Source organism: Lissotriton helveticus, chromosome 5_1 (genome assembly GCF_964261635.1).
Source record: "Lissotriton helveticus chromosome 5_1, aLisHel1.1, whole genome shotgun sequence".
NCBI lineage: Eukaryota > Metazoa > Chordata > Amphibia > Caudata > Salamandridae > Lissotriton > Lissotriton helveticus.
The window spans coordinates 1,326,071,641-1,326,093,719 of record NC_136065.1 but is presented as its reverse complement, the minus strand read 5'-3'; the positions used below and the strand labels follow the sequence as shown (position 1 = coordinate 1,326,093,719).

At 44.0% G+C, this 22,079-nt stretch overlaps 1 protein-coding gene across 2 annotated transcripts in view; it reads right to left on the bottom strand.

The window, feature by feature from the left end:
- Positions 1-22,079, bottom strand: part of LOC144755356 (receptor-type tyrosine-protein phosphatase V-like) — a 704,907-nt gene that overhangs the window by 165,688 nt on the left and 517,140 nt on the right. For both annotated transcript variants that reach the window (XM_078644168.1, XM_078644167.1), the window contains 2 exons: positions 12,807-12,941; positions 2,113-2,329 (listed from right to left, as the gene is read on the bottom strand). In XM_078644168.1, the coding sequence (XP_078500294.1) occupies positions 2,113-2,329; positions 12,807-12,941 (352 nt within the window). The remainder of the gene's footprint in view (positions 1-2,112; positions 2,330-12,806; positions 12,942-22,079) is intronic.

Genomic DNA, 22,079 nt, shown 5'->3' with positions numbered 1-22,079 from the left:
TGACTGTTCATCTGGTGGGAAAAAGGATTTGTTTTTTTTCTGCTAATTCTGTAAGGATTGTTCTGGTTTCCAGATACTGTCATCCTTTGTGTTTATCTTGTGAGAGTTAAAGAGACTGGACCTCAGGAAGTGCTGCTAATTACTTATAATATTGATGCAGCTTGCTGAAGCCCATATTTTTTTGTTTATTTTTCAAGACTCAAAGTTTTATCGAAACAAGTTGATTCTATTTGTGTTCAGGAAGGATCAGCATTGCCATCTAGTGACCATAGACAGAACTGTTCTAAGAATTAATTCAATGAATATAAAGATCAGCATTTGGTCCTAGTTTGCTTTAAGGAAGAAAACTATAGCAGTGTGTAACAGTTCTGCAATTATTTTAGACATAAAAGAAATGTCATGGACATAGAAAATTATATTCTAATCACCAGGTAACCATGCACAGGAATCCTTGCACACATACTTTAAATGGATATATTAATGTCATTCCCACATTCTAAGTTTATGGTTTCTAATACATTTGTTTTCTAGCTATACACCTGACTATACATACCTCTCCAGAGAGGCAGGCAGCCAAGAAACAGTGTGTTAACCAATAAGTGGGTTTAATTCTTGTTGTGTATGACCACCCAAGTAATACATAAGTAGTAATGACTGTTATACTCTTGTTTAGGCATTGACCATTTGATACATTATTGGCTGCTGTCTTCTCTGTCCCTTACCCTGACCCCCGGGGTCTCTGCATTTTAACATAGTTATCAGAGGTTGAGATTCAGTGAAGCAAGGTGTGAATATTCTTTGGCAGTCCATGATATCCCTGTAGTGGAATTTAGGTATGATAGTCTCTATAGTTTTGTGAGCCACACTACTCCACTCTATGACACTCCATGACAATTTACAACACTCAACTCTATGACACTCCACTCTACCACACTCTACTCCACACCACTCTATGCACTCCTCCTCTTTGCGGCATTCTACAATACTCAACTCTAGGACACTCTACAACACCCTACTCTACTCCACTCCATGCCACTCTACAAAACTCCACTCTACCACACTACTTCATTCTACAAAATTCTACTCCATGCTGACACTCTACGTCCTTCCACTCTATGCCACTCAACAGCGCTCTATGCCACTTCACTCTACACCACTTTACTTTACGCCACTCCACTGTACACCCCAGCGCTTCAGGCCACTTCACTTTATGCCACTCCACTTTAAGACACTCAACACCACTCTACTCTACGACATTTCACTCTACGCCACTCTAGTCCATTCTATGAATCTCTATTCTACTCCATTCTCAACACTCTTCTCCATTCCAGTCTACGACTTCACTACACTCTATTCTATATCACTCCACTCTACGCCACTCCACTGTACGACTCTACTCCACTCGACGACTCTCCACTCTACGACATTCCACCCCACTCTCCTGTACACCAATGCCTTTTAGCCATGCTGAATAGCAGCCACGCTGGTGTACAACATGGCTAAAACACATTGGCAAAGTCAGAAGCTCTCGCATAGGCAATACCTTTTGTCTTTGCCAATGCTTTTTTATGATTGCAGGCCACGTACATCCTACTTATGTAGGACTAATTTGGTTTGCTGGGCGCTAATGCATTTGGAATACTACATCTCTTTTGTAATTATATATTTTCAGTCCTCTCGCATCTCCCACCACAATGCAATTCTTTTCTAACTAGTCATCAAACATCACTCTTTCTCCTAGACATCAATAATTACTGATTAAAAGTTTCAATACTGATTTTTGTAAGCATGGGGTACCTAGGCAGACATATGTTTGGTGCATCTTGTTAACGTTTGCATTGTGCCATCTCATGCTCTGCTACACTGTCTTCACTGTAAATTTAATCATAGTCATCAAGTTCTAAACAAGGTTTATGTTTTCGGGGTTCTCCCTATGGTATTCCAGTGCTGCACCAAGCTTACCTATCTAATATGTCTCTCATCAGGCTCTGGAGGCAAATTATGTGTCCTGTAGGTTTTTGATCAACCTTCTGAAGCTACGCCTTAATTTCCTGTACTGTTCTTCTGTTTTCAGCCTCATGGTATGAGAACAGCATGGTTTCCTTGGCTTACCTGTACTGGGTATCTGCCTTCAGCTTCCCATTACAGATTTCTCTGGTCTGGCTGCATTCCTCTGTTCCTACTGGTATAGCCCAGGTTGTCCTGACTGCAGCATCTCGTCCACGTGGCTGGAATGGATTTGGCACCAATACGGCCAGATATGTATCTTTGTGGCCATAAAAGTGGTCGTACCAGGTGCAGTTTGTTATCTGTTGGGTGGGCCTAGACACTGACAGTTGAAACACAAGCAGGCAAATAAAAAACACTTTAAAAAAGAAAGCATGATCACTCACAACTACCAGTGCAGGTAAACAATCCTCACAGCTTCTTTAAGCATATTAAAACAGTTTTACTTTGAAAAACCTTATTCCATGTGAAGACCGCCTGTGGTTTCACATGTTCAGAATGTCTTTACTCTCAGGGAGATAATCTCAGAACCATTTTCCGTAAACTGTTTTCAATCTTTTCACTACATATTAAAAGCTATTTAGATTCAGCCCTTGGTGATTAAAACTGCCATAAGGTTACATTCGGTAGACATTGATGGTAAAGACCCTTTTTTGCACAATGTAACATGTACTAAAAAGTAGCTGGGAGGGATAGAGCATTGGATCCTCGCCGACACATGGAAAGGCTCATGGATGCTTGTCTGAAAGTTCACTACATAATGTAATCAAATGACTGCTGCTGAGTGGATCGAGATGATTTTGCCCTCATGGATTCCTCTAGGGCTGTTATGTTTCTAGTTCAGGAAAGTAAAGAATAATATTTCTCCTCCTTCTAAAAGCTATTCAGTCGGTGCTACAAATTTACAGGCGCAATTGAGTAACTTTTTTCTTCTCTGACATTGAGAGGATGTATGTATTTTATTGCACATACAAACTGTACTTCCACCACCACCACTATGCCACTAATGACTCACTCTCTGGCAAACAATACTATAACACTGAGGAAGGAGCCTTGACTTAATGTGTTTTTGTATCATATTGAGCAATGTTACATTCACCTTGGTATTGAGCAGTATTATTCGCAGAAGGCATTATCTGACTTTGAAGTAGCTGCTCCTCAAACATCAACAGAGAGATATTACCCAAGATTATTGTGAGTAGAGTTAGCTCTTGGAATGACTGGGTTATCTTGTAACCCTACTGCATTTGATGCAATAAAGAATCACTTCACAGTACATTGATTTGAAAGCTCAGCAAACAGTTTTGGGCGCAAGAAAGTGTGACAGTGTGTAGCTAAAGGAGAGTGCTGACTGGCATGCAAATCAAACAATTTTTATACGGTAAGCCTTAGGGATATCACTAAGGAGGACAAGCAATAAGGTCTGTTGTAACAAATATCAAATAACATTTCCAGGCTGGGCTGCTAACTGGTTGCAATACGCTCTTCTTGTGTGTCAGGTAATCCTGAACTATGAACACGGTCATAAATATGGTGGATGCCCCCTTCTGTACCGCTTTGTTCGCCATAAGTTGGCAGGGTATGCTCAGACGTGAGTCCCTTGCTCACTTTGCCACTGAATTCAAGCAAGCCTGGCTGAAGACGGCTGTAATGCCAGAAACCGGTCCTAGGAAGCTCGTTTCCGGTCCAGGGAAGGCATGGCTTGGCAGTTCGGGCTGGACTGTTCCCATGAGGCACAGGGTCAGACTGATTTGCATATGGCCATGTCTGAACTGGGGTGGCAGAGTGGGCTAAAGAACGGTGATGGATTAAACCCAGATCTGTTGACTGGGTGTAAGTGTTTGATTGGTTCAGATGCTCCGTCCATCACCACCCCCTTTTGTACCACTTTATGACAAGTGAACTGCAGCAGAAGAATACTTCTGACTAGAAAATATATGCAAAAGATAGTGTGAAAAAAAATCTAAAAACATGAGGATCATGGTCATTAGAAGAGCACATAAGGCTAAATGCCTTCTGTTCATTTGAAGAATCAGCATATTTGGAATATGTTCTTCTGACGTTTAGAAAAAATGCCCACAAAGAAAACAAATTTAGGTTTCTAACATTTGTCCACTGCGCGAGCCTTCCTACCAGGTTCAGCAAAGTGTTTTTATGATTCTGAATACTCCACAGTAAGTATCACAAGCTTTATGGGGGGAAGTCTAGGTAAGAGATGGGGAGAGCAGAAGTAGATGAAAGGTCATATTCGCCTTTTCCTGCTGGAGCTAAAAGGGTCACAACAATTTGAAAGCACAAGCTTATAAATTAATCAGGGGACAAAGGGACCATGCATTAAGGCATGGGTACTCACAAACTTTCTCTCGGGGGCCAAAATTATAGTGTGGTTTGTGTCCGAGGGCCGCACCGGTGGGGCGGGGTCAGTGGGGTAGGGGGCGGGGCTAGAGCAACAAAAAAAACCTCTTACCATGAGGTTGATCACAGGTCCCTGCAGCGGACGCCTTCGTCCACTGAGCCACCAGACCCGGCATACACACATCTCTCTCTCTCGGTCTCTCTCTCTCTCTCTCTCTCTCTCTCTCTCTCTCTCTCTCTCTCTCTCTCTCTCTCTCTCTCTCTCTCTGTCTCTCTCTCTCTCTCTCTCTCTCTCTCTCTCTGTCTCCCTCCTTCTCTCTGTCTCCCTCCTTCTCTCTAGCTCTCTCCCTCTCTCTCCCTCTGTCTCACTCACTCCCTCTCTGTCTCCCTCTGTCTGTCTCTCTCTCTCTCCCTCCCTCTGTCGCCCTCCCTGTCTCACTCCCTGTCTCCATCCCTCTCCCTCTCTGTCTCCCTTCTACCTCCCTCTGTCTCCCTTCTCCCTCCTCCCTCCCTCTGTCTCCCTTCTCCCTCCCTCTGTCTCCCTTCTCCCTCTGTCTCCCTTCTCCCTCCGTCTGTCTCCTTCCATCTGTCTTCCACTGTCTGTCTCCCACATCTGTCTCCCTCTTTCTGTCTCCCCCCCCACTGTCTGTCGCCCTCCCTCTGTCTCCCTCTCGGTCTCCCTCTCTGTCTCCCTCTCCCTCCCTCTCCCCGTCTCCCTCCTTCTCCCTGTCTTCCTCTGTCTGTCTCCCTCCTGCCTCTGTCTCCCTCCCTCTTTCTGGCTGTCTCCCTCCTTCTCCCTGTCTTCCTCTGTCTGTCTCCCTCCTGCCTCTGTCTCCCTCCCTCTTTCTGGCTGTCTCCCTCCCTCTGGCTGTCTCCCTCCCTCTGGCTGTCTCCCTCCCTCTGGCTGTCTCCCTCCCTCTGGCTGTCTCCCTCCCTCTGGCTGTCTCCCTCCCTCTGGCTGTCTCCCCCCTTCTGGCTGTCTCCCTCCCTCTGGCTGTCTCCCTCCTTCTGGCTGTCTCCCTCTTTCTGGCTGTCTCCCTCTTTCTGGCTGTCTCCCTCTTTCTGGCTGTCTCCCTCTTTCTGGCTGTCTCCCTCTTTCTGGCTGTCTCCCTCCCTCTGTCTCACTCTCTGTCTCCCTCTCCCTCCCTCTCCCCGTCTCCCTCCTTCTCCCTGTCTTCCTCTGTCTGTCTCCCTCCTGCCTCTGTCTCCCTCCCTCTTTCTGGCTGTCTCCCTCCCTCTGGCTGTCTCCCTCCCTCTGGCTGTCTCCCTCCTGTCTGTCACCCTCCCTCTGTCTCACTCTCTGTCTCCCTCTCCCTCCCTCCCTCTCCCTCCCACTGTCTGTCTCCCTCCCTCTGTCTGTCTCTCTCTCGGTCTCCCTCTCCCCCCCTTTCCCTCCCCCTCTGTCTCCCTCCCCTTTTCCTCCCTCCCAGTGCCCCAGCACATTTATCTGTGAGGGGCTGCCATTACCATAATTCCCTTAAACGGGAGTGCCTGCATCTTGTTCATTGCGACGCTAGGACTGAGAAACGTTGCCTGTTTTTAAAACAATGTGGGTTCTAAAGACACTGCCCTAAGCACTAGCGCTGCTTGTCTGAAGTACCGCAATACTTTGGCACCTTCAATTGCTTACCTGCATTGGACTGAGTGGTCCCAATACTCCTGCACTGCAGGAATTGCCAGCAATAACTTAATAATTACTCGAACCAAAACACACCAGCGCTTCAACATGTGCTGACTACAGGCAAGTTTGGAATGCGTCTACATAACTCAGAAACCTTTTGGATTTGAACACCAGACGGTGTTCCTGGATTCTGCACTTGCTGCTGCTCTCATATTTAATGGAACAAGCCCCGGTGTTACAGTCTTCTTTCCCTCCCTCCCTCTCCCTTTGTCTCCGTCCCATTACCTCCGTCACCCTCTTCACCTCACCCTGCTGTGTGTCAGCCCGGGCTGAGACAGCCTCCTGGCACACACAGCCCCACCCGAGCACTTCACAAGACCATTTGTATGGTAATGAGGCCTTGCTGTATTTAACCTCTTCTTAGACCCCTGCAGCTCCACTGTGACTGTCATTGGAATCACCCGCGGCCGGCCCCCACAGAGCAGCAGAGTCTCTTAGACTTGCGCGGCTGCAACCAGCAGTGTTTGAAGACACGATGACATTTTTTTTTAATGCACGGGTACGATGTCTGGAAGGTCGGCGGGCCGCCAGGGAAGGCTTGCCGGGCCGCAGCTGGCCCGCGGGCCGTACTATGAGTACCCATGCATTAAGGGAACCTTTTTACAACTCTTTAAAGGAATATCATTGCATGCAGTGCCGTAGAGTCACATGCTACGCATACTCCTACCATCTAGTATTGGGTTCAGATGTTGCAAATTGTTTTTCTTTGCTTAAGGTTTTCGAGTCACAAGGTCTCGGTGACTCCTTCTCGGATGGTAGATATGCAGGGTCACTGACTCCATTGTTAGATTGTTTTTAACTCAACAGGTCAATTTAAGTATTTCGTAGTTTGTATAAAAGAAATAATGACCATGTAGGTGGAAAATAATTATTTTAAAGTTAAAGATATCTGAAACATCCACTGGCTTTTGGGGAGGAGGGCGGGGACATGTGAATCTGCAGCCCTACAAGCAACAAACAGATGATTACAAGGTAAGTAACATATTCAATTCTTACCATCAGTGCCTGTAGATACGCCTGCTATGTATAGACTTAAAACCTGCATTCCTATAAGCTGTGGCTAGCCAAAGTCTTGAAGACAGCTTGACCAACTCTGGACTTCACTCTTGCCAGGACATCTTTACATTAGTGTTCTAGATATGTTTGGAGTGGACCACTAGGTAGCTCTACAAATGTCTGCTATAGGTATATTTACTGTGGAAAGCCATAGTAGCACCCTGTCTGTTGGCAAAGTGTGGCATGGAGGTGGGGTAGGGCTCTCTTAGCTTTAGCATAGCATGTCTGGATGCATTTGACAATCCACCTAGCAATCCCTGCCTTTGAAATAGTGTGTCCTTTATGAGGCTGAGAGAAAACTATAAATAGTTGTCATGTTTTGCTAAAGGATTTAGTCCTGTTTATATAGTACATTTGAATAGACTTGAATAGGCTCTTTCAGCTGCAGAGTCAGGTCATGGAAATAAGACTGGGAGCTCGATAGATTGTTAAATCTGTAAAGGGGAGACCAACTTGTACAAAAATAGTAGTTGATGTGGAGACCCCTCAGATGTGGTCGCCACAGATCTTGGACGGTCATGTCTATGAGGTACACCCCCAGTCGACTTGAGATGCATTCATGGTCATTGGCACCAGCAGAACTGGGTCTATAAAGGGCCTGCCCTGCAAAAGGTTTTTACTTTTCCACCACTGCAGAGAGTGATGGGTGCTGTCCCTTATCAACACTAGATCCTCTATCTGACCACTGGCATGAGAGGCACTCCTGGTGCGGGTGCATGTGAAGCCTGACATTGGGCACTATAGCGATGCATGAAGCTATCATTCCTAACAAGTGGCTGAAAAAGAGGAATAAGATGTAGGAACACTTGAACTATTTGGGGGCTGGGGAAAGCTTTGCCCAAGACAGTTTTGAGAACTCCCCTCGGGAAGGGATGGACTTGAAGTGGCTCTAAGTATGATTTTGTGGCGTTTATTGTGAACCCTATAATGTGTAGGAGGGAGACTGTAGTCTGGGTGTGAGCCAGATATTCTGATCTGTCTGTGCTCTTGATCAGCCAGTCATCTAGGTAAGAGAAGATGTGAATTCCCCTCCTCCTGAGGAGAACAACTAGCACCGCCAAGCACTTGGTGAAGACCCTTGATTTACAGCACTTTGAAGCGGTAGTATTGACAACTTACTCTGAAGCGGAAGTAGACCAGATGAGCTGAATGAATTAGGATGTGAAAGTAGGCATCCTTGAGCTCGAGGGTGGCAATTAAGTCACATTGCTGTTGGCTGCAGGGGAGTGACATCCTGTAGGATGACCATGTGGAAGTGTTCTGACAGGATGCATCTCTTGAGAGGATGGAGGGATAGGAATGGCCTGAGGGATTCATCCTTCTTGGAAAGAAGGAAGTATAAGGCGTTGGCATGCCTTTTCCCAAAGGGACACTGGCTCTATGGCTCCTTTGGACAAGAGTGCCTGAACCTCCTCATGTAGCAGCACAAGGTGTTTTGGGCTGAGTGTGTGGGTTTGCGGAGAATGCTTGATGGGGTGGCGATGAGCTCCAAGCAGTAGCCATGCTGTTTGATAGACAAGACCCACTGAACGGAGGTGGTCTCCTCCCAATGCCGATGAAAGCCCTGAAGTTGAAGTCTCTCCCCGACAGGTGTGGTGTGATCAGGAGGGATGTGGTCAAGTCAGTTGTTGGATGTAGATAGGGCTCCATTACAGGGGGCGCCTCTGCTCTTAGTGCTATTCTCTCTAAAGGAGCCTTCCGTGAAAATCCTGCCACCCTGCTGGTGATAGCCCTGTTGCTGCCTCAGGTACAAGGGGGTAAGTTCTGGATAAGTGCTTTCTGAGCTCCCTCTGGGATGTTGCCTTCAAGAGGAGCCCCTGCGGGAAGGGACCTGAAAGGCACCCACTGCCTTGGTAGTCTCTGTGTCTTTTTAATGTTCTCAAGCATGGTGCAATCTGAAGTGCTCTCCATTAGACGGGAGTTTGAAGAGGTGCTCTTGGACTGCCGGCTTGAAGCCTGGCATGAAGAGCCAGGAGTGGTGCTGCAGGATGACCGAGGTGTTCTGTCCCCTGGTGGCAGTGTCAGCCGCATCCATAGTACACCTAATGGTGGCATTGGAGATGGCCTTGCCTTCCTCAACCAGCTCTTCCACTGTCTTGCGGGTCGGGAAAGTGCAGCAAGAGTCCTTCCATGTCCTCCTATTGTGCTCTGTCATACCAGAAGAGGAGACCTACTGATTTGGCCAGGAGGAGTAGCATGCCCCACGGCCTGAACTGCTACTCTCTTCTTAGCAGTGGTGACCAGTAGTGAGTCAGGTGAGTGTGAATAGACTCCTGGTGTAGAGTGGGTCAGAGGGGGCCGTATTTTTTCTCAATGCGTGGCGTGACCACACATGATCTGACTGGCTCCTTAAATATCTCAGTGGTAAATGCAATCCTTCCCTTGAGCATGGGGAGGTTATGCACAGAACGGTCAGTCTTGGAGTATGTCTCCACCAGCAAGACATCTATTCTAGGGGTGGCATACATGTCCACCTTATGGAAGGTGGCTGTGCATTGGGTAATGCTGTGGCACACCAGAATGTCTCTTTAGGAGAGGTCCTGACAGGGATGTGGTCTAATTCAGGATCTGGTATGGGGTCTGCACTGTTATCCAGGGATTTACTTAAGAACTAGAGTAAACTGGGGCAAAGTCCTCCACTTGAGAATAAGGGCTTGAACTGGCGGTGTCAGAGTCGGACTCCGGGCACCCCTTTGGAGGAGGTATAGGAGTTAAGGGAGGAGGTAAGGGAGGATATGGGAGAGGAGGTGGATGTGAAGGTGATGGTTAAGGAGGTCGAGGAGGTGGAGGAGGAGAAGAAGGAGGAGGAACAGAAAGTTTTTCCTTAGGACTCTTGTGTAAGAAGAGATGCATAGAAGTGTTCAATGGATGGACTTCCTTTAAGGTAAGTTTGCACTTCTTTGGCAGAGCTCTGTCTGAGGCCAAAATGTTATCTGTGCATTGTTAGATAAATCACAATTCTCCTCCGTCTGCCATCCAGCTCCTGCTGAAATCTCTCAAGCATAGGCAGTTTCTCAAGGTTGAGGGTGGAAGGCTTCCATGCTGAGGGCCGGTGCTGCCTTGGTGCCTTTGACTTTGATGGTGGAGCCCACTTTGACAGCTTAGCACAGATGGAAATCTTTGTGCTCAAGGCCAGTCGAGGATTGAAGGCATTGGCTGATGTTCAATGTGGCGCCAAGGCCGTGCCTTTTTGTCAACCAGCATTTGAAGTTGGTGGCACTCACAAAGGTGGCAGTAGTTTCAGCACCAGGCTAGATAACCATTGCCCCTGTAGGATGGTGCTTGGCTTTGACATGCATCAGATTTTGAGGGATGGTGAGGGCTGGGGTATTGACAGTACTCACAATTGGCATGGTATTCATGCAGGTCAGAGCCAACCAAGGTGGATAAGTGTCCTCCGGAACCAGTTGTTTCTCTTCCACAAACTCCTCCTCGCCTGACCTAAAGACATGCAAGGCAATGTATTTGGAGCTGGGCTGGTGGTCTGGGAGATCTGGCAACTCAACCAATTCCCCCTCATCTCAGGTGGTGCACAGCGATAAAGCCTCATCGAAAACTATGGGCATCTCTGAAGATAACTGGGCCATCATGCTGTGAGCCAACCATCAGTCTTTTTGCTGGTGCAAGGTGATTTTGCTGCAAAATGCCGAGCAGCAGCCATAGTGGCTCTCGTCATGCTCTGGCAAGAAGGATAAGTTGCAGATGGCATAGAGGTCGGCCCAGCAATATATAAAATTCCCCTAAGGCCTGGTCGCTCTTTGTCAATAGAATCGAAGAAAGGAACCAGCGCCACACTTCAAAAAAACATATAGAAGGCTGTTCTCTCAACTGGGTGGAAGACTGCAGATGCAAGACTGTGATGGGAACCAATGAACATGTCGAGATTAGAAGCATGCTGGGGTACATCCGAACCCGATGGAGGAGAAAATTAGTCTAACAATGGAGTCAGTCAGCATGCATATCTGGTACCAGAGGTGGAGGGAGGCCTCAAAACCTTGTGACTTGAAAGACTTCTTCGAAGAAAAACAATTTGTAATGTCCAAGCTCAACACTAGATAGCAGTGGTATTCAGAGCATGTCTATCTACAATCACACATGCTACGGACATAACATTTCCAAAGCACAATCTATCAAAAGATGAGAAGCTTTAGAATTTTAGACTTCTCTGTGTTAGATTGCCTATAATTTATTGGCCTACCTCCCACTGAAGATGTGCGTTAATGCAAGACAGTTAGTAACTCCATGCATGTAAAAGTGTTGTTACTAGGCCTGGACAAAATATGTGTTACACTCACTTAATCTGATGGAACTTCTGGCATTGTGCGTTACACATGTTACATGGAATTCCTGAAATTACCCAATTACCTCACATCACATAATTTCACGTCCATTCGGGTAAAATGATATTGCAGGAGCACTGGAACAACATGATTTAACAGAGCACGAGTGACTGTTGTTGAACTAGTCTTTTATTTTATTTTTTGGGGGGGGGAGGTGAAATGAGTCCTTGGGTCCAAAATGGATAATATGATGCATTCTGCACTAAAATATAGCGGTAAACCCAATATTTACTTTTCACATAATTTTTTTTAATTTCTCTGAAATGTTGCATAATTACACAAAAGGATATAATGCTAACTCTGAAATTGTAATGCTCGGCTCTGCATAGGAGTGGGGTATACTTCTTCTGAGTTATTGGGTCTTCTCTTCTGGTGGGATGCTAGGCAGCAGTATAGTTGTTTTTGCCATAAACTGACCCTTGCAATGATATGCTTCCATTTGTTTGAATGTGAACACTGTTCCACTAGTACTTCGGAACTGGACTGTCAGAAATAGAACGGTGATACTTACCAGTTCCAGAATTTCATAATTTATATGGAAATTTGGTCAATTGTCTTCCCCTTAGTGTTCTTGTACACCACACGAGCAGCTTTGTAATATCCTGGATCACAGGTGTCGTGACATAAAGGAATGGGAGGAAACAACCAGGGAACATTTGGGGTTATTTTACAAGCCCCTAGCACCACCAGAGTGTTACATTTTTTGATGCTCCAGTGGCGTTGTGTGCTGGCCCACATTTACAAGCCTACACAAAGCCAATTTGCCTGGCTTTACACAGCCTTGTAAATATGGACCTCTTTCAAGCACTATTCTGCATTAAAGGAACATGTAATGGGTGTTTCTGTTGCAACACACCTGGCTTTTTGACACTGCCCCAGATTTACAAGAATTGGTAAATCTGAGGCGGCGCCTTAAACTAACACCTTTCAAGGGGAGGCATTAAAGTGGTAAAACGAAGAAAAATACTTTTAATTTCTCCTTATTTTTTTGTTCTTTCTATGTGTGCTGCATTCTGCAACGCAGGCACACTCACCATGGCTCAAGAGTGCCTGTGTTGGCAAACTGCTGCTGTTTTAGCGCTGTTGCGGGAGAAGCACAGGGCTACCCTGTGTTTCTGTAAATATGGCGCATACCTGCATTTTTTTTAAATGATGCAACTCTGTGCAGCACAACTGCTCGTGGTGCCGCGCTGCACCATTTTGTTGTAAATATCCCCCTTTGTCTGGAATTATGCAGCACATTGTTTAACTCTAGAGTATTACAGGACAGCCTGACCAGCAACCAACAGGACATCCTGACCAGCAACCAACAGCTCATTAATCCCAGAGCCCTTTCCCGCAACCCCCTGAAAAGTCCTGGCACTTACGAGATGTGTTGGAAGTGACAATTACTCCAAAGTATTCTATTCTTCCATTCTCCTCGCTGAACATGTCAGACGAAATGATGACTCCACTGTCCATATCGAATACAGGGGCTCTGTCACTGGGCGGAGGGGGCAGGACTAGGAGCAGAAACAAACCAAGGTTACATATGTAAACATAGTATTTAGCACTGCATACATGAGAGGGTCAGATGAGAGATCAGAATGGCATAATGAAACTGTTCAGTCTGTTTGGCCTGTTGCGAATTTCCTGTGCTAATTTTGGAAATACACATGCTCCCAAGCTTATCACATTACATTTTTGAGAGGACCGAGCTCCAGACTTATAGTCTCTCCCAATTTACAGACAAAGGAACTGTGGTCAAGTATCAGTGTGCCAAGCAGACAGGAGAGAGCTTGTGGCCCAGGTCACGGTTGTAAACATGGTCGTTTGAGCCAGGGTGCAATCACCATCCAGACGACAGAATCAAGGCAATTTTCAGGCTGTAGGCAGAAGCCAAAACTAAAGCAGTATCATTGCCAAAGCAGAAGGTAATTTGGTTCTGGGAACCCCAGAGACTGGGGCACATCACCATACATAAAAATGTGTATTGGGGCCAAAAAGTTTAGCAATACAAGGGGCCACACCAGAAATATATTGTTTTGTACTCTAGAATTTATGGGAAACATCACTTACAACGCAACTTTTACCACGCAATGCTTTTACATCGCAGCTTTTACAACGCAAACCATTACAACGCATTGCGCTGGGGGGCGCTCTAGGATAGGGAATACGTTTAATTTACTGTCCAACACCTTCCCTAGTGTCCACGGGGACTGGAGTTGGAATAGTAAATTAAACTATTCACTATCCAGCACCCCAAAGCGCTATGCGTTGTAATGGTATGCGTTGTAAAACTCGCGTTGTAAAAGCATGCGATGTAAAAGCATGCGTTGTAATGTCGTACATCCAGAATTTATATGTGGCCGCATATGTGTTGAGATCCTATGTGGTAACGATTATGGAGCTCTACACGAATGACCAGAGTGGTGCTCTAATCTTGTCTTGGGACACACCTCCTAGCAGTGGCGGAGGAGGTGTAAGAGGTAAGCTTGCAAAACAGAACTGCAATTTGCTGGAGGACAGAGAAAAGATGAAAAGTTCAGAGGAAAGGTTGAGATCTACAGGATGATCTGAATTACAGATATAGATAGATGCACACCTTGCTGTTATTGGTTCTGAAAGACTGGTGTGCTGTCCTGTTACCCCTCACTTTTTGTGAGATTGTATATAATTGTGGTGGACAACCATACATGAATGAGAAACCGTGGAAAATTGCTTGCTTTTACAAGAGTCACAAGGGTATGCAATGCAACCTGGCGTGTCAGCCTCTGCGGAGCCACAGTGCACTAATAAAGCATTCACCCAAAGAAGGCGGTGTGAATGTCACTCCCCACAGGAGTACGTGCATTTAAAACTAAATACAATATGCAGCCTCGAAAGACATCTGATGAGAAGGGCTTTAAGGAGGTTGAACCACAAAATAAACATTGGTTGACGAGGTTTCCTTATTTGCTTCCAAATGTATATGCTTTATCACATATGGCTCATATGTTCACGAAACAAGCAGACTTACATTTACCAATATAAAGTGGGCTGTCATTAGCATATGTCAAACTTTGACATCCAATAGGATGCACAGCATATGTGATGAAACGTAAGTGTTTAGTCACAATGCCTGATTACTATAACAATTGTTAATGATGTAGAACTTCATTATTCGGGTAGCACAAAGGTACGCAATAGAGAGAAAGATTTCCCCTGGCTTCTAACGCACCATTCCAGAAATGTGGACAACACAGAGCCTCCTGGTATCCTGCATTGAGCACCGGCAACACTAACTTATACCTGTGCCCAGTTTGGCACAACCTGTCGGAGAGAAATTAGGTTTCAGAACTGGAAAGTACATGGTATAGGCAAGAATCTATATTGATGTTTTTCAAGGGATTTTCCAAGGTAAGAAGGATGCTTCAAGGGGTTCTGGGAAATTTAGGAGAAAATGGATGAGACATGAGAGCATTTGATGACACAAGCCACACCGTTTAAGAGGAAAAAACCCAAGTTCGTTTCTAGATAATGAGGGTACAAGAAGTCAACTGACCGCTGCTAGACAAATGAACGTGAAATGTCGGATGCGACGAGGTGGCGATTGGCAGAAAAGATCACTGAGCCACAACGAGTGCTGCTGTGTAATATGTATACATGTACACGTGCAGTTGCACGCGCCATTGTTTCCTTTCAATTCCGACTTCATGCGCACACTTCTGTTAGGTGCGCATGGAGTCTAATGTTGTTAGCATGGTATTATTATTGTTTGAAGATGCATTCTCGTGAGGGCGCCCTGACTCTCAGGCATGGACGGTTGTACTTGTCAGTTACCGTTCATGCTCCGGGGAGAAAGGACGCACTCCCGTGATGTTCAGCAAGCTACTGGATTAAATCTACTATTTTACCTGAATACTCTCGTGTGGATTATTTCCTGCTTTAAACAACACAACTTTACAATTGGCGACGTTTTGGGATTTTTTGCTCGAACATCACCACAATATTTGTGCTTCAAGTTTCCTTCGATGTGCTTCCTGCATCTCTGTTTACCCGCCAGATATCCTGACCAGAGAGGAAACACGTGATTCTTCCTTCAAGCCAAGGGGACGCCTTGCTGGTAAACCCATTTCTATTGGTTTTCCTCGTGCGGCCACGCCCCCAAATCAAGTGATTGGCTTATCACTTGTTCCTTGTTGTTTAAGGTGCTTAAGCACGATCGTTCCCTGGAAAACGATTTTACTGGCTTTTGGAGCAAACCGGAGCACAATTTTGAGACAGAAAGAAACTAAGTTTATTTAAAAAAAAAAAAAAAAATGTATAATGCTTACTTGTGGAAACTAAACCTAAATTACATATCTGACCTTGTAAAATAAAGGAAGTGCTTAAACTTTATTTTCTGAAAGACAAAGCTTTTATCATTAATGGCAAAGCAAGAAATATTTCAATTGGAACATTTTTTACCTCACCAAGGTAAACCTAAAGAACCTTGGAAACTCTAGATTAAATCTTTTGAAAACTATTTGGTAGCCATAGATGCAGAGGATTACTCAGCTAAACGCAAACTTGCCATTCTATACAATTTCTTAGGGAGAGTTGGACGTGAAACTTTTAATAACTTACCGGTCACTATTCCACCTCCAAGTGGTGGTGAAGGATAGAATGTCTATACAGATGCTGTTCAGAGATTAAATAAGAAATTTCTATTGATATTGATATTGTAAATATGAGTATCTCTGAGAAAAAGGTCAAGGAACCTTTAGCTGAATTTATAATTGGTGTTAATAGAAATGATGGGTGATTCTGGAGCACCAGTTACGATCATTTCAGACATACTATTTGAAAAACATTGGCCTAGCAAAAAATTGGAAACATTAGATATCATTCCTAAAGGTTATGGGGGTAAAATCATTGAAATGCATGGTTATTTCCTTGAATTTGTGTCTTGTTTGGGGAGAAAAATTTATACAAAAGTGTATGTGGCTCCTCGAGGTAAGCACATTATTGGATGGCAAGATCTGGCTAAAATGGGACTAAAGTTAGTTCCTGGTGCTGAAAATCCCATTCAAATCAATTATGATGTTTCTATTGATGTTGTTGATAATTCTGAAGAGAATGATGTTTCATCTTTCAAAACAAAAATTTTAAGTGAATTTTCAGATGTGTTCACAACACGCATTGGTAAGATCACAAAGGTGGAGCATTTTATAAAACTAAAGGAGAATGCTATCCCCATTATACATAAGGCCAGGCCCATACCTTTAAGCGTGAGGTCTGATTTGAAGATCTTACTTGATAAATTAGTAGAAGAAGGGATCATAACTCCCACAGACTCCTCTGAATGGGTGAGTCCCATTGTTATTGTGCGCAAAAAAGATAATTCGATTCGTTTGTGTGCTGATTTACGCTCACTGAATAAAAACATACTAGTAGATTGTCACCCATTACCGAAAATTCAAGATCTTTTATCAAATATTTCTGGTGCCACTTGCTTTTCCATTTTAGATTTAAAATCGGCTTATCACCAAATTCCTCTTTCCACTCCTTCCACTGACCTCACGACCTTTATAACACCCTTTGGTGCATATAAGTACCTCAGGCTGCCTTTTGGCTTAGCCTCTGCGGCTAGCGTCTTCCAGAGGTTCATGGATCACATGTTGGCAGGTATTACTTCAGTTCAAGCTTACCAGGATGATGTCCTGATTTTCTCTAAAAATCAGAATGAACACATCATTACTTTAAGAAAAGTACTTGAGAAGTTTAAAGAATTTGGAGTTACACTGGGTGCAGATAAGTGCAAATGTATGGTTCAATCACTAGATTATTTAGGACACACCATTTCAGCTTCTGGAATCAGTCCCAAATTTACCTCACAAAGGCTATTGACGAAGTGGTGGTTCCTCATACCAAGAATTTACTTAGGTCATTTCTGGGTATGACAGAATACTATTCTAGATTTATATCGAACTATGCACTGGTTGTCCAACCACTACGCCTTTTACTTAAGAAAAATGTTCATTTTACATGGAATGATGATGCACAAAGGGCGTTTGAATTAGTGAAGAAATTAATTATTCAAGCTCCTGCCTTGTCTCCATTTTCACCTGGTTTTAAATGTTTATTATCAGTGGATGCGAGCCAAAAAGGACTAGGGGCAGTCTTATCCCAATGGGTAAATGGTAAAGAGAACACTGTGGGTTTCTCTTCCAGATCTCGCTCTATTGCTGAATCTAACTACAGCACAATAGAGAGGGAGGCTCTGGCTTGTACCTGGGCTGTTGAAAAATGTAGAACTTTTATTTGGGGCACACAGTTTGAAATTTTATCAGACCACAAACCTTTAATTCATTTATTATCAGGTAATGGCACAGGTAAAGCGTCATCAAGACTGGTAAGATTATTGTCTCGCTTGCATGAATATAATTTTATTATCAAGTATATACCAGGTGGTCGTAATGGTAGAGCGGACTGTTTGTCTAGATTATCATTAAAAGATAGCTACTTGCCCACAAGGTTTGATGATGTAGAAAGTGTGGTTGCCACTATTGAGGATGTTATTTCTAACCTTCCTCATGTAACAAAGGAAGATTGGTTAAAAGCTTTTGTAGAGGATTCTACTCTTCAGGCTGTTAAGAACATGATTGTGACTGGCTGGCCTAGAGAAAGGTCCTTACCTTCTACTTTGAAATCTTTTGCACAAGTCAGTGAAGAACTTTCTATAGTAGGAGGTTTAATTATGCGTGGAGATTTGGCAGTACCCCCTGTTTCTTTACGAAAAAGGATTTTTGACATAGCGCATGAGGGCCATTTAGGCATAGGAGCAACGGCTAGAAGATTGAAAGAAAGTTTTTGGTGGCCTGCTCTAGAGTCTAATGTTACTGATTGGATAAATGCCTGTGGTACATGTCTTGTCTCAGACAAGCACTGGAAGATTGCGAAACTCCCTCTACACAATGTACCAACACCTGAGGAAGCATGGGTGAAATTGGCTCTAGATTTTGCAGGCCCGTTTGATCTCCTTCCTAATGATAAAAAATACATTTTGGTGTTAGTAGATTATTACTCAAAATGGGTGGAATTTGAGTTTTGTTCTTCAGCCTCATCTGCTTCTGTGATTAACTTCTTGACAAGAATTTTTATGACTGAGGGTTTTCCCAAAGAGTTGATCACGGACAATGGTTCACATTTTACCTCATCTAGTATAGAAAGATTTTTGTTGTCTCATGATGTCAAACATTTAAAAGTTGCTTTGTATTCACCAGCAGCCAACGGTTTAGTTGAACGCATGAACAGAGTCATAAAAGAAGGTATACAGACAGCTTTAACCGAGAGAGTTCCTGTAGATATTTTTCTAAAAAAAAAACTTTGGGCATATCTTGTTACCCCACACACAACATCTGGAGTTTCTCCCTTTAGACCTTTGAGGAAAAGGGAACCCAATGGTGCTCTGTGTCCTTCATGGATCAGGGATTTGAAGAAAAGTAACAATTCATGTTTAGTTTGTAAAGATAAAGAGAGGATGCTCAAGAATGTTGCTTCCAAACAAGCTGTTCAAAAGAAATATTATGGTGGCAGGGAATGTAAAAATGATTCTGATTTTGAAATTGGAGATTGGGTGTTAATTAAGTCTCCAATGAAAGTCAAGAAGGGTCTCTCTAGGTTTTCTCTTCCTGTACAAGTTTTAAAAACGTCAAAGGGATCTTTATTCCTTGGTCAAAGAGGCTGGTGGAGTAAAAGAGTTTTGGTGAGGTTGACACCAGATCAAACTAAAAGAATTATTGAAAAAAAGAAGTGTTACAAGATGATTTACACTTTTCACATTTCTTGGAAGATTTAGGCATACAAAGTGAGTTTCATATTGAACCGGTTTCCCAAAACACAAGTTTGCAAAATAGTTTAGACTGTCAGGTTCAATCTGCTCCTCCTCAGGATCAGGAGTTAGGAAACTCTTCAGTTAATCCAACAATTTCAAGTTCTGTAAGTAATGATCTGGAATGTACTGAACAAATAAGACCCACACGCAATTGCTCTTTTCCTTCAAGGTACAAAGATTTTTATTTATCTTAATTTTTGTTTATTTGTTTATGAAAGGGGAAGGGTGATGTAATATGTATACATGTACACGTGCAGTTGCACGCGCCATTGTTTCCTTTCAATTCCGACTTCATGCGCACACTTCTGTTAGGTGCGCATGGAGTCTAATGTTGTTAGCATGGTATTATTATTGTTTGAAGATGCATTCTCGTGAGGGCGCCCTGACTCTCAGGCATGGACGGTTGTACTTGTCAGTTACCGTTCATGCTCCGGGGAGAAAGGACGCACTCCCGTGATGTTCAGCAAGCTACTGGATTAAATCTACTATTTTACCTGAATACTCTCGTGTGGATTATTTCCTGCTTTAAACAACACAACTTTACATGCTGTCACAACCGAGTTTGAAAGCAGGACAGCAGCCTGGAGGGAAGGAGCCGGGACCCTTCCGGGGACAGCTCAGCAGAGGGTGCTGCCTCTGAGAGAACTGCCTGGGCCAACACAGTGGTCGCAGCAGAGATGCTATTAGGCGATCCGCCTGCTCTAGGATATTGGTGACAGGTGAGGAGAAACAAACTGAAAAGCTGCAAATGTCGACAACCTCCTCAAGAGGAGTGAGAGTGGGTAGCAGAAGAGGAGATACTGGAGGTAGGAGGCCCTGGGTACAAACGGTACCAGTGACACAGGAAACACATCAGCACCACACAATGCTGGGAGAAGTTGTGGGGCAATGAAGATAAGGCAAAAGGGTAAAGAACTGGAAAATATAGAGCTCAGAAACAGTGACGGAAGGGAGCTAGAGTGAGAGCATGCAAGAGGATGGCCAGAGAAAAGTGAGTAGCCGAGGTAGGGAGCCCATCTATGGGGGGGGGGGCAGGGTTCAAAGACCAGACAGCACAGGACAACAGTCAGCATCCTGGAGGCCTGGCGATAGCGGCCATGATTATTTGGAAAACACAGGAGGAACAGCTAGTTATTAAAGAGCTCAGCACTTTAGAAAGGGATGCAGATGCGGACTAGGAATAGAAAAATGCTCCACCCCGCCTTTATCTTAAGTGAAACCAACCAATCAAAGTAGAAATATGCAATTTACTGCACTGCATAAAACTATGGAGATACAAATGAATGTATTTAAACAAAGTACGTAGAAACGCATACATCAATTATATGCATTATAATAACATCAATCAATACATTATTAAATCACTTTCTTTTTGTAGAAGCTCAGAATATTAAGAACGCGACCTAAAGTGAAAGTGCTCAAGAAATGTGTATACAAGTAAAAATATGACACCAGTCCTTTTTCATTTTAATGGGCAGTAGGATCATTGTATGCAGTCTTCAGGGGTCCTGTTCTACTGGCCAGAGAAGGTTAAATTGATGCACTTGGAGCACCGGGTTCAGATCTTCAACAAAAGTCTTTGAGTGCTGCCGTTTTTTTCTATGGTAGAGAGGCGGGTTAGTTCCTCTTGGTTCCATGCTTCTGACCTTAATGGAACTTGGGAGTCTCCTCAGGATCCGGTGGCATCTGTGAAACTTATTACTCTAGTGAGTAATAATAGCTGTGTTACACAGAGGGTGGCAGTGCTAACCCCATCATGTTAGGTGTTGTGTACCATATACTTGGTGGTAGTTCCCCACATCAGAGCAAATGTTTGGGGTATTCCTTTAACAGAGCAAGACATCCTATTTAAGGCAGACTGCATGACGAAAGACAGGTACGGAAAGTGGATTAAGGAGAGCTCCTACCTACAATGTATGAGCTTAGTAACTTGTAAGTCTGTATTGCTCCAATTTTTCGTTAATGATTATCTGAGAAAGAATCAACATAGAGCTGGGCATGAGTAGATTGCAAATATATGGCAGCTTCACTTGGCTTAGAAGTTGTGCAAATACATGTCAGGCATCCTGGGCTGGTATTACACTGTGGAACGACGTGAATCCCAAAGTTGGTGTACAGGCGGTCTTGAACCCGACCATCGTTGGTCTCTTTCTTTCTCTATTGAGCGGCCTCCGGTGTTTTCTTAGTGCATTTGGGAGACTAGTGAAGCATTCATCCTTGACCAGCAGTAGAATGTTTGGATGATGGTGCTGGTGATATGAACATCCTCGCCTTGCAAGTCGATTATGCACTTATGCGTACATATGATAGTCCTGCATTGCTGCTATATCTGACCACTTTCTGGCTTGTTTCTCCCAAGTGTAATGACCTCACATTGTTATCGAGACAGCTTTATTTTGTTTATAATCACAATTTAAAAAAGGCAGATTGACCTGTAAAAAAAAAAAAAAGTTGGGGTTCTTGGATCTTTCAGAAGATCTAAGGGACAATACCTGTTTGTATTTATACAGACTGAATGGAATTAGTTTGAGATTGTATAGATTCTATTACTCTAAACTGATTAAATTGAAGGAAAACAGACCCATGCTAGAAGAAAAGATGTTTTTTCCTTCTCCAGACTGAATAGAATGAAATGCATTGTCGATGATGGGTTCGGACAGGTTGGGAGTATGTCTACGCAACCTAAATGGAAACGTCGAAGGTATATTGAAGATGCTGCAGGCTTTAATAAATATATTGGTAATTCCAATGCTACATTCAGACCGTTGAGCGCAGTGTTGAACTTCAGAACTAGTATGGCTTC